This window comes from Phyllostomus discolor, chromosome 6 (genome assembly GCF_004126475.2).
Source record: "Phyllostomus discolor isolate MPI-MPIP mPhyDis1 chromosome 6, mPhyDis1.pri.v3, whole genome shotgun sequence".
In the NCBI taxonomy this organism is placed as follows: domain Eukaryota; kingdom Metazoa; phylum Chordata; class Mammalia; order Chiroptera; family Phyllostomidae; genus Phyllostomus; species Phyllostomus discolor.
The window spans coordinates 92,198,091-92,215,197 of record NC_040908.2 but is presented as its reverse complement, the minus strand read 5'-3'; the positions used below and the strand labels follow the sequence as shown (position 1 = coordinate 92,215,197).

Genomic DNA, 17,107 nt, shown 5'->3' with positions numbered 1-17,107 from the left:
ATACATAATGAAGCTATACAATTCCACCACAGTAATTGGCTATAAACATTTTATTCACGTGTATTTAACACACACAATTTATAACATTTCATTTCTCCAGGATTAACTAAAATGTTCAAGAGATATTCAAGTTATTTATCTAAAATCTTTATTTGTTTCATCACTTGGCTGTTTAAACAAAAACATTCCCAAATATACTTTCTTCCTTTAATATAATAATGATAGCTACAGTTTATGAAAAGGCTGCTGTGTCCCAAGCACAGGACTTGGTATAATTTAATCCTAACAATGATATAATGTTAGTACTATTATCTCCCTTTTCCAATAAGAAAAATTTGATCCAATAGGTCCTGGTTACTTGTCTTTAGCCTGTGAGAAAACAAAGTTTTTAATTCAGATATGTCTGACTCCAAAACTTTCTACATCATTACCTTGCTTAAGTAGACACTGCCCTAAAGGAATTTATTTTTCTAGTAGGGTAGAATGGACTAAGTTTCATGTAATAGTTAAAGAGAAGACCTGTGGAAATTCCAAGGAGGAAGAGATTACTTCCAGCTGGAGGAAAACAAATCAAGGAAGGCTGCCTGGAAGAGGTGGGATTTGATGTTAGCTGCAAAGCTAGAGTTTGAATAGGTAGAAATGAAAGAGGCAAGAACCTGAGGACAAGTTTCAGAAGGACAATCAGGTCATAAATGGGAATAGTAAATGCTTTCTGAGCTGTGTTTTGCTCCAGTCTTTCATAGTGTGGGCTTCTGCATATTTGTGAGGGAGATTTGGAGCTGCCATGAAAACCATCTCCAGCTGTTCCATCTCTTGTGGCACCTTCTTAAGTTCAGGCTGACAGCTACCACCAGGAGTGCTGGAGCCTGCCTGACCCACATCAGGTCAGGCAGGAGATGGACAACAGCTGAGAAGCCAAACTTTGTGTGGGCTCCTTTAAGTTCACTGCCTGCCGTAAGGGACTGAGACATATGAGTATTCCAATAATTTAGGGGCTTCCATGTGAGCATCAACTTTACCCACACTATCAGCTGTGGAGCAGACAGAGTACTTCCCAGAGTACAATGTTCCCAGGCCCCTAGGAACATTGGCTAACAGGTGGGCAGAGGTAAAAATAGGCACACCTTCCTGCCACAAACCAGATCTTGAAAAATTAGCCATAAGAGAAGAAGCTTTCTAAAATGCAAAAGGCAAGTCCATGTTTCACCAAACAGTATGTACAAAAAGTAAAATGATCATTCTATAAAAGAAAGAATGGAAAAACAGAAGCTGGCAGAAACTAGTGGTAATATCAAGTGGACTATTTATAGTACTGAATCCTGTCACATAGACTACTGAAGCACACTAGGAACAAAAATTAAGCTTTTTTGAAGTAAAAGTTAAATAGTAAATTGGGAGAGTGAAGAACAATGCATCTTCACACTCATCTGACCTCTAAGACTCTTTAAAGAAATATGATGTGCACAATTATGCAGACTCACCTACCTTCAGTTTTCTGTGACAGTAATCAACTTGGGCGTTTGGTCAAATGAGCTACTATGAGAAACACTGTGCTTATGAGGCTCAGCAACATGTCTGAAAAAAGAGCAACGTTCTTGTAAATTGAACACTTGCCAGCAAGGGAGTTGTTTTTGGAAATAGATAAGAGTCGATCCATCAGTTTGTCTGACTTCTGTTAACAGGGACACAGATCGAGAGTCTCATTAACAGATGCCACAGAGCTCTTTCTGAAGTCCCAGTTCTTAAGTATAGTAGGATCTTCTTGCCATTCTGGTGACCCCCAGAGTAAACACTCCAGGACCAGGCTTGAATGGTTTCAGAAATTCTGAATTGTAAAATTTATATTTCTAGAGCAGGTTGTATCCTAGACACAGTACTGGAAAATTAATGTGCATTTTTACAGTTAATCCTCACAACCACTCAAAAATAAGATGTATTGTTCTAATTTGATATAATGGAAAAGGAAGACTAAGAGAAACTAAGTAACCTGCCCAGGGATATTCAGCCAGAGAGAGATGGAGCTGCAGCAGAAACCAATACTCACCCAGCCCCAGAGCTCATTCTCTTGACATCTAAGAAATATTATGAGTCCCAGGGCCCAGTCAGGTTCTCTGTAAGGTTAGAATTAAGCCATATTTATTAAGAAAAGTCTGGTCAAATCAGCTCTCAAAAAACCCAACTATGAGTAGAACAGGGGCCCTCACGGCACCTCAAATCTCACCCTGTTCCTACTTTGCAGGCAAAATCCACCATAAATACACAGATGTTTACAGTTACATTGTATTCTAATTAGGTTTGCACAAAATTTGCCTTTACAAGTACAAAAAAGAAAAATGACAATCCTCGCCAGTTTAGTGATGAAAATGTTTCTGTATTTTTGTTCTAGAATTACTAAACTATTTTTTCACCCAATTTTCTGTCTTTAGGAAAAATGCCTAGATTTCTATCTGGGTGAATGAGATCAGGCTTTGGGGAAGTTCTTGTATATTAAAACATGTTATGGAGAACTAGAGAGAGAAACTCCATATCATGTGAGATTCTAGGTCCAAACTTTCAGATTCTCTTTAGGAAGTGAACCCTGTATCGCTGCTCATTCCAGATAATCTTACTTTGCAGTAAGTCAGTGGCCCACATGAGATCTACCATTAATTGGTCTCATATCACAAACAATGGCACTTTTTTTTTTTACCACAATTGTAAATAGATATAATGCAAATAGACACAGTTGGGTAAATTTGTGCTTATTTTAATTTGTCAATACTCTAAATCACTTGTCTTTTGGAGGTAGATAGTTGTGAACTGACAGGTTAGTTTTAAATGCAAAATGTGAAGGTCTGGCCAACATGTGAAGACTCTCCAGAAGGTATCCCAGATCTGTGGTTATTCTGCTGTGGGAACTCATTAACAAAGAAAAATCGTCTTCCTAAGAGAACAGGCTGCTGAGATTGGGAAGGTGGCTGCATCTTTACAAGTGCTAACCTCTCAGTCCCATCTGTCATACATGGCCTGTCATACAACTGCCATGTAAGAAGGACAATTAAAAGGAAACAACTGACATTTTTTTTTAATTTTTAAGTACATGTAGAAACGGAGGGATGGTAGGTCTGAAAGGCATACATGTTTTTAAATTTAACTTGTAAATTAACTTAAAAGCTACAAATGAATTCATATGGACAATTGAGAATATTGCTGAATTCATATTCACTCCTAATTTCAAAGCACACTGAGAATTACAGCAAGCCATATTAGTGAAAATTATTTTTCTCATCTATTCTGGTGTTGTTACATATACAATATTTGTGAGTAATATAGTGCTTCTTTCTGACATGTTAATGCTTAACTTATCTTAATATATGAACAAATGTTAACACAGTTAAGAAACTTGAAGGAAACAAGAGAGACTTCCAAAACATATTAGAACAAATAGTGAACAGACCCATAAACCATTACATACATTTTATTGGACACATGAGTTTTATGAACTGCATCCAGAGATTCAAGAAAAAAATTTTGGAAAGTATTAAGAAACACCCATTTTGGGAGGCTGTGTAGCATAATAAAATATATATGGATCTGGTCTCATAAAGACCTGAATTTTGAATTCTGGCCTCATGAATGTATAACCTTGTGAAAATTTATTTAACATTCTAATATGGGTTTTCATCTTTACAATATAAAAAAATAACTGCACTACTACATTTGCTTTGTTTTTAAACTTTAAGATGCATATTTTAAAAGCACTGAGTGCAGCCTGGCCGGTGTGGCAAGGTTGGTAGGCTGTTTGTCCTGCAAAATGAAAGGTTGCAGGTTCTATTCCTGATTGGGCACATGCCTGAGTTATGGGCTCGGTCTTGGTTGGGGTGTGTATAAGAGGCAACCAACTGATGTTTCTCTCTCACACTGATGTTTCTCTCTCTCTCTTTCTCCCTCCCTTCCCCTCTCTCTAAACATAAATAAAATCTTTAAAAAATACTGAGAGCAGTGTCTGTCACAGAGCAAGCAGTCAATAGGTGGTGGCTGTCATCTGCATGATATATAACCCCCTAACTTTCCCTTAAGGCCCCATTAGTTAAGCACTTTATAAAGTACCCACATTCCTTTTGAGCCACTCATTCCTAATGTCTTGGCTACTCCATAATAATAAGTGCTGAAGTTGCCAAAATGTATAATCAAGCAGTATCATTAACATCAAGAAAACTGGCTCATCAACAGTTTTAAAAAACTTCTAAACACTTTTTTATCTACTTTTTAAATTTGTTTATTTTTGTTAATTAATATCACTCATTCCAATAAGAATCAGAGAAAACTCTTCTAAAATGTGTTTTCATTGATTTTCTCTATTTGGCAGGTTGGTTACTGGAATGATATGGATAAATTAGTCTTGATTCAAGATGTCCCCACTCTTGGCAATGACACAGCAGCTATTGAGAACAGAACAGTGGTTGTAACCACAATTATGGTAAGTTTCAGTCTGTGCTTCCTGCTATTCCGTTTTGTCCACAGGCAGTTTCAGTTTCCCAGCTGAGGAGAACGGGGCGGGTGAAAGCAGTGGAAACATGGGTGTTCTGATCCACAAAAGTCTCTGAGACTTTAAGTATGTTTGTCCTGAGCTTTGAGTACATTTAGTACTTTTATTTGTATTCTCTCCTGCTTCACTGTTGTTCCTGGAAAAATGCTCAGATGTCAAAAAATGAAACTGTCAAGCTCTAGTTGGAAATGTGTGAAATGCTAAGATTCCAAAGGACAAAAGAATGAACATGGAAAAGATCAACAACCGATAGAATAAAATATCTGGTAGCAAAGACCATATTATCATTGTTACTATATTTTTAAAACATCAATGTTAAAATAGTTATTGGTGTTTAAAATTATAATTTCCAAGTAGTTTGATCATCAGGTTATGATGTGTATTATCTGTTGTAATAGTGGAGATATGAATGTGAAGAATTTAATAAGCATGTTTTATATAACTGGATGCTTTAGAAATAAATTTGTTTTATATCTATTTTTGATGCAAAAAAATCTTTGCACCGATTATTTTTCTCATTGACCAGTAACAAATACAAAATATAATTTATAGGACTTCTAGGAATTAAGAAAAATATGATTGCTTCATTCAGTCACATCATAAAATGAAAAATATTTTAAATTTTAAGGCTACTTTTTCAAAGAGATGTTAGTGAAATTACCTTTTAAATAATAGAAAATCTATATTTTTCTGTTCTAAAGTCAAACATGCCCTTTAGAGTCATTGCTAGTCAAAGGAGATCAACAATCGGTGACCTTTTCTATCTAATTTAAAGTCCTGTGTCCTCATCTCACTGTCTCATTAGGCAAAACATGATTTTAATTATTTATGGAGCCCTTACTCTAAATAAAGTGGACATGTTTTATGTAATTTAATTTTAGCTTATGTGATTTCAGTTTTAGTAATGTTATTTCCAAAATGTTGACATTGATGTCAAAGCATGATAATGCCAGAGAGAAGTTTTTATATGTTGCAATTAGCTTTATCTGTGTTGCATCACCAGCCTTGAACAGAAGTTTATTATTTTAGAATGAAACCAACCAACAACAGTTTCTGTGCAACAGTGCAAAGTATATGCCTTCCAACTCAATTGTGTGATGTTTGCATGGGACTTGAAAAACAATATGTATATATATATATATAGTTATTTTCCTAAAAAAGACACAATAATGGAAAGTCATACTTCAGTACAGTCCTCCTCTTTTCAGCCTCTGATGAAGAATCCTATTTTAAGGAATTGATCAAGAAAGAAATGAGTTCCACGCGGTCCGACCATTCCTAACAAGGCTCAAATCTTGTTCTCCTGTGTAGTAAATTTAATCTGATTTTTCATATGAGATTCTTCCGGGATGACCAACTCTGGACTGTCAGGAAAAAAATGTTTTTTAAGCTCTGTGACTTTTCTGAGAAACAAGAACAAAAGAAGAATTAATCTTCATCTTTCCCAAGAAAATAAATAGATGTTGAAAGAGAATCACTTAGCAATTCTGACATATCAGTTCCCATAACTTGAAATGAGGTCTTTGTGTATAAATAATGGAATTATATCAGTCCTAATTCCAAGTACATTTCTAAAAGTAAATATCTATGAATCTGTGTTTTGTTTTCTGAATATACAACGTTTTCTTTAAAGATTTTTTTAATTTTGCCTGTTCTTTGTGAAATAAAGTGTTTTAATGTGCATTATAGGTATACTGTAGAGAATCTCCTTTCTATCCCTGTTAAGAAAGGGGCCAGAGATATAATTCTTAAAACAAAAATATTGAATTAATTTTGAAAGCATGGCTAGTTTTTGGAAGCATGCTATCAAAAACTAAGGAAAATTGATTTAAAAATCCAACTGGTTCCTATATATATATATATACAGAATAATCTGTAAAGTTACCGTTGTTTGACAGTGATATTATCTATATTTTTGCCATCAGAATAGTGCAACACCAGTATCTGTCTTTTGTATAAAAATGTAATCTTCATACACATAATACCCCTGGTCTTTGCATCTGCATAGTTGTTCAGTAATTCAAAAAAATTTATACCCGAATCCTTTCCCTGTAAGTTTTTCTTGTATTTGCTTTTATTGAAAATGATAGCCTGGGACCTGGGACATCTTTACCACCTCATTTTGAAAAAAATATGGCTCCTTATAGATGAATGAAATATAGGCATCTGCATGTAATAATCCCCCAGATTCAATTGAAAACTCCCAATACAGATGGATTTGGTTAGACACATAGTACATACAAGGTAGACACCTAGACACAAAAAAAGGCTGAGAGTGTTGTGGCACTGGAAATCATTCATTTTGATTGAATTGATATGGCATTGCTGTTCACCCATTTGTCTTTCCTTTGTGTATGTTTTTATTTATATGTTGCTACACTGTAATGATATATGCTATTGTTAAATAAAATTGATTGATAAATTTATTCATTCATTCATAAATATTTATTAAGCGTCTGCTATGTCCTAGGCTTAGTTAGAAGTCTAGGGATATGTAAGAAAACAAAAAAGACAAAAATCCCACATTCAAGAAAACATTTTAATGAGAGAAAGCAAACAAAAGACATAAAAAAATATGTTACATCTAATTTTCCAATAAAATGTGGCCTTAGTGTTTTGCATTGTTGAAATTCATTTTTATAACATTGTGTACATGTATAATGTGACCTTCATTTTAATGTCTAATTTAGTCTACCTGAATATAGTCATACTGAATTTAACTTAACTAAATCTAAACAAAAAAGTAAAATTGATAATAACATCAAATAAGAATCATAACTACAATGTTGAAAGGTCTCAGGTCTTGAATTTGGAGGCTAATGGGTTTTTTACTTTAAGTGTTAGTGACTAAAATTTTTATAAAATCTGTAAAACTAATGAGAATGTTGCCATACTGATTTAACTTTTTACATCCAAAACAATAATTTCTACAGACCACCTAAGGAAGCCAAATATGTGTCATGCGGTTTGGACAAGGGCAGCAACTGAGGAAAAGGCAGTTCACAGTAGACCTTGAGGGAAAGAGACGGTGTTTTGCTCCGTAATCTCACTGTTTTCCTCGCCTGCTGAACTCTCTGGAAAAGGAAACATGATGCAATGATATTTCAGCCAAACCCATTTTTCCCCAAATCTTTACTCCTCAAGTTAAATGATGCTTATGATACATTATTCAACTAGAAAGCATTTCTTATCACCTTCTAAATATAACAATCTTTTAGGGCAATTTTCCATAAATCCAAATGTATTCACTACAGTATCAGAATTATTTTACAAATCTAAAAGCCATTTTATTTATCACACTTGATCCTTCTAGAGGTTACTTTTCATACTTTACGAGATGTTTGATATTTTATCTTCTCTATGTACAATTTTGTAGATGTACTATACACAGATACCTGTGCACATGCAACAATCTACATATGCATACATATATAAATATGTTTATGTATATAAATGGTGGGCAAAAATAGTTTTATAATTATGAGTACATGAAACACAGAGTTTATATTCTTGTATTATTATTTATTAAGTATTGTATTATTTTCCATATGAACAACTGTAAACCTACTTTTGCCTACCCTATATATGTAGAAAATAGACGCATTTCTTTTGTGTGCCAAATATTAATATCCCCCATACATATACATGCCTCTGAAAGGATTATAATTCAATTAGTTTTTAAATGTTATTTTAAATAAACTTAAAATGATGCAGCCATTAAATGTATTCATTTATTCCTGAATTTAATAATAATCTTCTAATTTTCACTTTTAAAATTTTACCCATGGGATAAATCTTCTACATCTTCTAAGATTCTTTGTAGAAAAACAAATAGCCACATAGCAAATAATTTCAGTTGACACTATTGATTTCATTAATTGTTATCAATTATAATTCTAATGATAATATTTGTGATGTTTAGAAAATTTAAAGATTTTCAATAAGTATCTATTTCAACAGTTTCACTTTTGTTAAGTGCAGATAATCCAAGAAACATTTTCTCAGTAGGAAAAGGATACTTCATCAATTAAAATTCATTTTAATTCATTTACACCAACATTTCCTTAAGCAAGCCCCAACATAACATCTTTAGACAGATTTTTTTTTCTTAAATAGCAGAGCAAATGTAGACAATCTTCTATTCTGGAAATTGTAGTAATAAACTCATAATTACTAAGAAGTAATGCATTTAAAATAACTTCTAAGGCATTATTGTCCAACAGGTCACAGTAGTTGATAATAAAGATGGCAGGTTATACTCTTAAAAGTAAGAGGTTATGTTCCACTTCTGTGATCATTCTATTTTTAGTCACAACTGAACACCTGAGACTCCATAAGGCTGCTGCTTATCAAAGATGTTCCACAAATCCCCATAATGATTAGCTAGAACTAATTTTTTTTATTATATTGAAAAGATTTGGTATTTTTCTTACCCATACTAGCCCCAAAATTCTGTATTAAATTTCCCCAAGTATGCAGTATTTGAAAGGCTACTTGTGGATAAGTTGTCAGATTGGAGCTGGGGCAAGAGGAGGTTGGGAGGGTGTTGGGATTTGCTACTCATTTGGAAAAGGAAACTGAGACCCACTCAAAGGAATTGGGTAGAGCTGAGCAATCATGAGAGCTTTTGGGTGAGGAAAACTGAGCCTTTCCCTCCCTTTGTTCTTCCACCTCCAAGTGTAAGTTCCCCTTATTCCTCTTGTGCTGCATACACCACTCACCTGAATCTCAGTAAGCATGAAGACCCCCTGTTGTGCAAACAGCTAAATTTCTAATTAGCATCTTTAGTAAACTGAAGGCTCTTCTAGCCTTTGTTAGTTTGTTTGGCAGGAAAACAAATACAAGACAGTCCCCTGGTGTCAAAAGGAAATTGAAAAAAAAAAGACACTAAATGCTTTTTAAATTTATGTATACATATGTCTGTTTCTGAAGAGGTGACCTAGCATTTGTTAATGTTTACTTTCTTTTTGAAGACCTGAATCCAAGTACTAATATTATTACTTTGGTATGATATTCCTCTTTAGGAAGTCCTGATAGATCAGATCTTTATATTTATTGAGTGCCTTGTGTATACCAGACACCACGAGAAGGTAGAGAAAGTTTTTATCTACATGGTTTACTCAAGATTTCATATAAAGAATTTCATTCTCTAAAGAAACAAATTCACTTCTTTAATTTTGTCCCTTTTCTTGTTAAACCATATGCTCAAATAATTGCACATATTTTGACAGGTGCAATAACAGTTTCAGATATTTTCAGATATTTCAAAATATAGGTTCAACTCCCACTTCTGCTAGTTCTTTGAAATTGAACAATTTGCTTAACCTCCTTGAGCCTTAAGTTCTATCTGCAAAATGAGAAATGCCTATCTCCAAATGTCCACATGAAAAGTAAATGAAAGAGCACAATTAAAGAACTTAACATTGTACCTGACACAGAGTAAGCACTAAATAAGCAAGAGCTATTTATTTTCACTACTCTATTTTATTATTTTCCCCAACCACTCTCACTCTTTCACTCTTACTAAAAAGAATTTAACCTTAATTAATCATAAGAGGATAAGGGGCATATTTTAATGACTTTTGTGCCCTTAGTTGCCAGCAAACTCAAACTGCCCAGCACATAATAGGTGCTTAATAAATGTTTGAGTTAATAATAAAAGTATAGCTTTTAATGAAGCAACAGTTCACAAAATAATGTTATGGGATTTAGCAAATTAAATAATAATACTAGCTAAAGAAATTTCTGCACACAAATACATATATAGATACATATTTGGTGGCTAAAATTCATAACTGTTCAAATATTTCCAAACACTCTAAAATAGATCTCTAGCCTTAGTACCAAATGTGAGCCTTAGCTATACTTCATTTGTAAAATTGTTACTTTTATTACATGAATAGTTATAGGAGACAGCTATATAGCCATTTCAGTTAAAATGTTAAGCATTTTACAAAAGGGTGATTCTTGCTTTTTTCTGCATATTCTTTCATATTTTAATTAACTATTACAAGAAAAAAGAGAATAATTAAAAGATTAGCTCATTTTAACTATTAATATTTATAGCATATAAGAAATCTAAGCATATCTAAGAAATTAACAGTGCTTTGCAATAATTTACCAATTTTCATAAACACATTTATAATTTGTAAAACTTTATACTTAGAGACTTTTTTGTAAACTAATGGTTTTCATCTATCTAAAGAAGAGACAATTAGTTGCCTTAATTTTAGATGAGTAAACATCCCAGTGTTAAAATATTCATCAAATTCAATGTAGAGGACAAGTAAGAGATATCTGGGTCACTTAGTCATGTCAGTCTAGGGCAGAATTTAAGAAAATAATACAAAGTCTAATCCTGGACAATTGCCCACAATAAAGTTCTCTAGAGCATCTCTATGAGAATATCATATATTATGTGTTTTACATTCTTATTAAATTTTTATGTAGTTCCCACATTCACAAAGTTCCTCAAAAAACAATTAGTGTAGACTATCACATTATATAAAGTAAATTACCCTCTAACTCAGAGTTCCAAGGGAAAGTTAAACCTTCACAATTACAGATTTCCTGGGATAAAAGAAAGGATTCATATCAAAATTACTAAATGAAGGTTATCACGCAATTTTATAAAATATAAAAACATGATTTCAATGATGTTGTGGCCAAATGTGGCCATTCCTTGTCTGCAAATAACTAAAATTTCTGGGGTGTGACCAGGAGTTCTCAATGAATTGCATATTCCTCAGGGCTACCTTTTAGTTGGTGGCTTTAGGTTCCATTTATAAAATCAAATGTATTTTTGCTAACATGTCTTTTAGTTCACAGCCCTCAAACGGTTTGGATTAGGGGAGTGAAAGTGTGTGTTTGTGTGTGCTTTGACTGAAAATTGTCCAGTTAATATTAGCCACCAGTAAACTTTCATTTTATATGGATTTTGACACTAATTCTTAATCCTATTTTCATGCTTACTTGCTTCAAAAACTAAATGGGACTGTCTCTCGAGATGTGTGCGATAGTCACAATTCAGGGAAAAGTATTGGCTTCCGTTGGAGACCGATTGTGTAACAGAATAAAAATTCATGGAACAAAATCCTAATTAAATCTAAAATATTGGACAATTTGACAATTTTAGGCCAGCCTATTTAATCCAAATAAGTATAAACAATTTTAAGCCATTAATTTATTTCTTCTTTGAATATGCTAGTGCCTGCTCTGAGAAAAAAAACTTATTGCTAAGTACCAGAAAGAAAAAAAAAAAGATCTAGCTCTTTTTGCAAAGGAGGTCACAGTTGACTATGGCTAAACAAGATGCAGAATATGGAGACAGGTGGCCTTCAATTAAGTGTTTTATTACATGAAGTTGACTACTAAATAGTCTTTAACTTCACATGATAGTTTGGGACTAATGATTTTATTGCATAAGGTGATAGCTATGCTTCTCCAGATGATTATTAATGGATATATTTCCTGTCACAGTTACAGTACTAGGTATATAATAATTACTTGAAGGAAATGATTTTAAAGACCACATCTAGTGTCTAGTGTAAAACAATTTAATGTACTTCTAAGCATATTTATATATTCATCTATTTTACTATTGATTTCTAGCTACACAAAATCAATGTGTATACAATACTAAATAGAATATTTTTGTCAAATTCTAAAACTGGAAAGTTACATATTTTTGAATGTTTTATAATTTCTCCTTTACAGTTCTACTTCTCTCATTATAGGAATCCCCATATGTTATGTACAAGAAAAATCACGAAATGTTTGAAGGAAATGACAAGTATGAAGGATACTGTGTAGATTTGGCATCTGAAATTGCAAAACATATTGGTATCAAGTATAAAATTGCCATTGTCCCTGATGGAAAATATGGAGCAAGGGATGCAGACACAAAAATCTGGAATGGGATGGTAGGAGAACTTGTTTACGGGGTAAGCAAATCAATTTATTGAAGAATTTACTTACATAAACCTGAAACTTTTTATTAACTTGGGCACATATCAATTTTTAAGCATCTATTACTTTTTTTTAATTTGCAGTTTCATTCAAAGAGATATATATGATGTTCAACTGTTTCTCTATTTCAATAATAATGCAATTCCAAACAATGAGAGAGACTAACACTTGATAACTTCAAAATCAGAAAAGAGATATAAAAATTTAGAATATGATGTCCTATTAAAAAACACTAACTTCAGTATCTGTGATGATTATTCTTTTAAGTTTGATTCTTCTATCCCATTGTTATGTTGTTTGGAGAGCTACAAAACAAATCCAATAGTAATCTGCTAATTGATAACTGTAGGCACAGATTTCCTTCAATAGCATAAAGTTGGACCTCATTTTAGCTAGTTATTTATGCTCCTGTTGGTTGTAATTACTGGTAAATATCTTTTAAGTAGTTGGTGAAGTGGTTACTAAACTACACTAGCATCTACAAAATATTCACCAATAATGTGAGAGTCTTAACTGTTTTGCTGAACACAGTAAACTTAAGCTTTATGCAATGCCATCATTGTTTTTGTACCTAGCAAAACACAAAAGCCAGAATTTATTCTGCAGTGGGCCTCACATGAAAGTATGCCATACCCTACCTTGTATGTTCACTAGATGTTGAGTGCACACATTCATAGCCAATGGCAAATTCAATGTAGACATTCCTGCCTGAATCAGAACAAGATCCATCTCTTCAGCTACCACAGCAAAGCATCTAAATCAAACCAGCAGCTATCAAATGTTGTGTGAAATTTCCAGCACAGGAACCCAACGTAGAATAGTAAGTTTTATTTATCAAGTAATAGTAAATAAAAGCCACATACACTTGAAATATATTCTGAAATTTTCTATAAGCCAATTCATATTTCACAAATGTCACCTTCAAAGCATAATCTGTCTGACTGATACTCATAAGGCCCCTTTGAAATGAAGAATTATGTAAAAGTCATCCTTCCCCAGAAAAGAATAAAGGTAGAATAGTTTAGAACATAAATGAAGTCTTTCCAAGCCAGAAGTGTACTTTCCAAGCCAGATGGCAATTCAATAGTTTCCTGATTCTGCAACCTGCTTTTCGGACCACGAAGCAATAAACATTTTCCTCACAGTCCAGTGTAGCAGCTATAATCTCAACAGCAAGAGGAAACTTAAGCATTCAAGAGTAATCAGTTTTATATCTATTTGGAAGAACTGCTGACTAGTTAGGTGCTTTAAACAAGGGGGGGAGAGGAAGCTGTAAAAAATCCAGAAATATTTTACCACTGAGCTCATGCTGAATTTGATATTGAGCTTTAAGTTCCAAAGAAAAAGGGTTCCTAAAACTTGTATGCTTTGGTAATATTTTTAACTTTTGATACAATAAGCTGATTTGAAATGTGAACATTATTCAAGTTGTTAGAACTACTGTAATTTATTTCCTTCAGAAAATATTATTGAGTATTTCATCTAAAAATACTAGATTGCTATTAGGTATATAGCAATTAGGTATATACAGGAAAACTAACCTGAGTCACTTTCTAAGGCATTCGGGCATGTATCTCCTCCCGTGTCCCTACCATTTGGGCGGCCCCAGCTCACCCCTTTGGAAGGGTTCTGACCACATTTTATTAGGGGGATACAATGAAAACAAGTGACATGAAGAGAGCAGCACAATTAAAAACAAAATTCAACAGTAGTACATGTCACATGAATCAAAATCTGAAGTTAGGCAGTTCTCAGATATAATGAATATAACATACTGGTTATTAACACTCCTTAGATTCATTCATTCATCAGCTAATCTGAGAGTATTTAAATACCTCCATCTCTGCCATTTCAGTTGTCCACCTTTTTCCTAAAAAAATCATTTTCTGTGTCTCTTACACTTTTTGGACACATGCTACTTTCCATTTTGGCGCCTGCAAAGTCTGTATTTGCTCTCCACGTTCCTTTTCTGTCTTACGGCTGAGACACACACAGACATCCAGTTCCCAGGGCCCTGGATCAAGCCCCGTCCATTCTCTTCCACCCAACAAAGCCTGTTAGACAACAAAATGACTAACTTTGAATTCTTTTTTTTTACTTTATTCTTTTCAAACTTTGTTACTGTAATTGTTAGGAATAATTACCTGTGATTATTCCTAACAATTACAGCACACCAGCAGGTAGTGACTCAGAAGCTCAGAACCTCCCTTACACTCTCAGGTCCTTTCTGCCTGTCACACCTGCTTCAGTCCATTCTGTGATCTGGGGGGCACTGCTCCAGGACCTTCTCCTGGTCCCTGCTAGACGACGTGTGTGTTTCAGTCCAAGGGGATATGTCTCAAAGTATGTACTAAAGCCTACAAGCACCAGAATTACCTGCGGTATGTGTTAAAATGCTGGTCCATGAATCTCACTCCAGACATCCTCAAGAATTCAAATACTACCAAGCTCTTGCAGGAGATATTTTACCTTAATTTGGGGAATCACTAGGGTTATGGAACAAGGCACACAAAATACACCCAATGTTAGTAGAGAAAACCCAGATGTATCTCCTCTATTCACTGGCTTTTTTCAAAACTCAAATTTGAGACCTCGAAAGTGTCCTCATTGAACATTAATATCACCACCTTAATCCAATGGTTGTCTTCCTTTGCATATAATTTTATGCAGGAAACTCTTTCTTTTAAGATTTTATTTATTTATTTTTAGAGAGAGGGAGAAGAGGGAGAAATAGGAGAGAAACATCAATGTGCGGTTGCCTCTCACACCCCCCACCACCGGGGACCTGGCCTACAACCTTAGGCATGTACCCTAACTGGGACTCAAACGAGTGACCCTTTTGTTTGCAGCCCATGCTCAATCCACTGAGCTATACCAACCAGGGCCTATGCTGAAGACTCTTTTATTTCTCTCCATGTTTCTTTCCTTATAATGTTTTTACCCTCATTAGTGGTAACTTGTATAATATAAATAAAAAAATTCAAAATATAGATAGTACACAGATTAATGTAGTATGTAAAAAGTGACATTTTAAATCAATAAAAAGATGCATTGTTCATTTATTACTATTGAGACAGCTGAACAACCACTAAGAAAATTAACAACTTTGTAATACATCATCATACAATATACCAAATAAGTAGTAGAGAAATTATAGTTATAGGTGTTAGACTAAAATATATGTGATTTAAAAAAACAAAAAATAAAATGTATATGATCAAGATTGATCATATGAGGGTTTTTTAAGCATGAAACCAAGGCTGGAAATACAAAAAGATAATTTTATATTATTTCAACAAAGTATAAAACATATATATTACAGTAAAATACCATAAACTATGATGCATGGGTCACCGGCCAGCAGTGATCACGGAACGCTGCGGATGGCTCGACAAAACTCGAGAAAAAACTTGCACAGAGACAGACTAGTTTCTGTGGAGAAGTAGGGACGGAATGGCCACCCCCTCTAGTGGGGAGCGCCCTGATTTACCCTCCAAACCTGCTTTTATTGGGCTCGTTTTGCATAATAATTCAGATAAAGTACAGTACTCATTACAAAGAAGTAAGGAACAATAGATAACAAGGAACTCTGTGGGTCTATTTTGAGTCAGGGTCAAAGAGCTGTAAGACTTTGAGGAACAAACTAACTTCCTCCTTGGACCCTTCTCATTCAACTGAGAGCATTCTAAATAAAGAAGGTTTCACAGCAATCTACATGTCCTTTCTTAGGCCTGATCACCAGGGGAATCCACCCTTGGCAGCACAGAGCTGCACCACCCTGTCATAGTTTCAGGCTTAGGTGGAGCAAGGGAACTAAGGTAACCAAGAGATAAAGAGATTTTCTCCCAGACAATGAGAACTCGGGCTATGTCAAAGCCAAGGAGCGAGGGTCCATCACCCCCTTTTGCTGTAGCCCCCAAAGTCCTTTCTTGGGGGCCTCCCACGTGATCGTGCCTGTCTTAGATCATTCCCCCCCTTGGGGAATCTTACCCATCTTTGGCTAACTGACCAAGCTTTGGGGTTCAGTTATGAATGAAGCGGCAAAAGCAGCACTCCTGCCAGGGAGATAAGCTTTTGTCTCATTGCTGGCGTACAGTTCCAAGGGCGTTCCCTCAGCCTTAGCCTAGGTGGGGGTTACAGCTTCTGATACCAGGCAGGGCGGTTCCCAACAAACTAAGTAAATAGTTTCCAGCTGGTGTCCCACAGCACACTGGTGTGTGGCAAAAGGCACTGACCTCTTTTTCCTTAGAGTTATCAAAAGAAAAAGAACTGACAAGAACCAACACAACAGTAGCCATCCAGTGTGAATGAATAAAAATTATACTTATTTTTGTCATATCTGCACAAAAATATAAAAATTTTTGGGGGGTGCCACAGAATTTTAGTAATTAGTTTACATCAAATGAAAAAGCTTAAAAATTACTGATCTAAGTTTTGGAAATAAAACAATTAATAAATAGGGAAAATATTTGTAACATACATGGAAAATAAGAGAAGATTTTGAAAAGTTTTAAAAGCACTTACAAATTAGTAAGAAAATCAATACCCTGTATGTGATGAAGAGGCAGATTATGACAGGTAATACATTTTAAAAAAGCAAAAGTGGCTATT

General features: G+C 34.3%; 1 protein-coding gene across 7 annotated transcripts in view; it reads left to right on the top strand.

Moving 5' to 3' along the window:
• The window catches only part of GRIA4 (glutamate ionotropic receptor AMPA type subunit 4), a 381,468-nt gene that overhangs the window by 313,444 nt on the left and 50,917 nt on the right, over nucleotides 1-17,107 (top strand). For 6 of the 7 annotated variants that reach the window (XM_028516861.2, XM_028516860.2, XM_028516859.2 and 3 more), the window contains exons 10-11: nucleotides 4,349-4,459; nucleotides 12,265-12,471. In XM_028516861.2, coding sequence (XP_028372662.1) covers nucleotides 4,349-4,459; nucleotides 12,265-12,471 — 318 coding nt within the window. Of the gene's footprint in view, nucleotides 1-4,348; nucleotides 4,460-5,736; nucleotides 6,955-12,264; nucleotides 12,472-17,107 lie in introns of those variants that run through there. The other variant, XM_028516862.2, reaches the window with a different exon arrangement.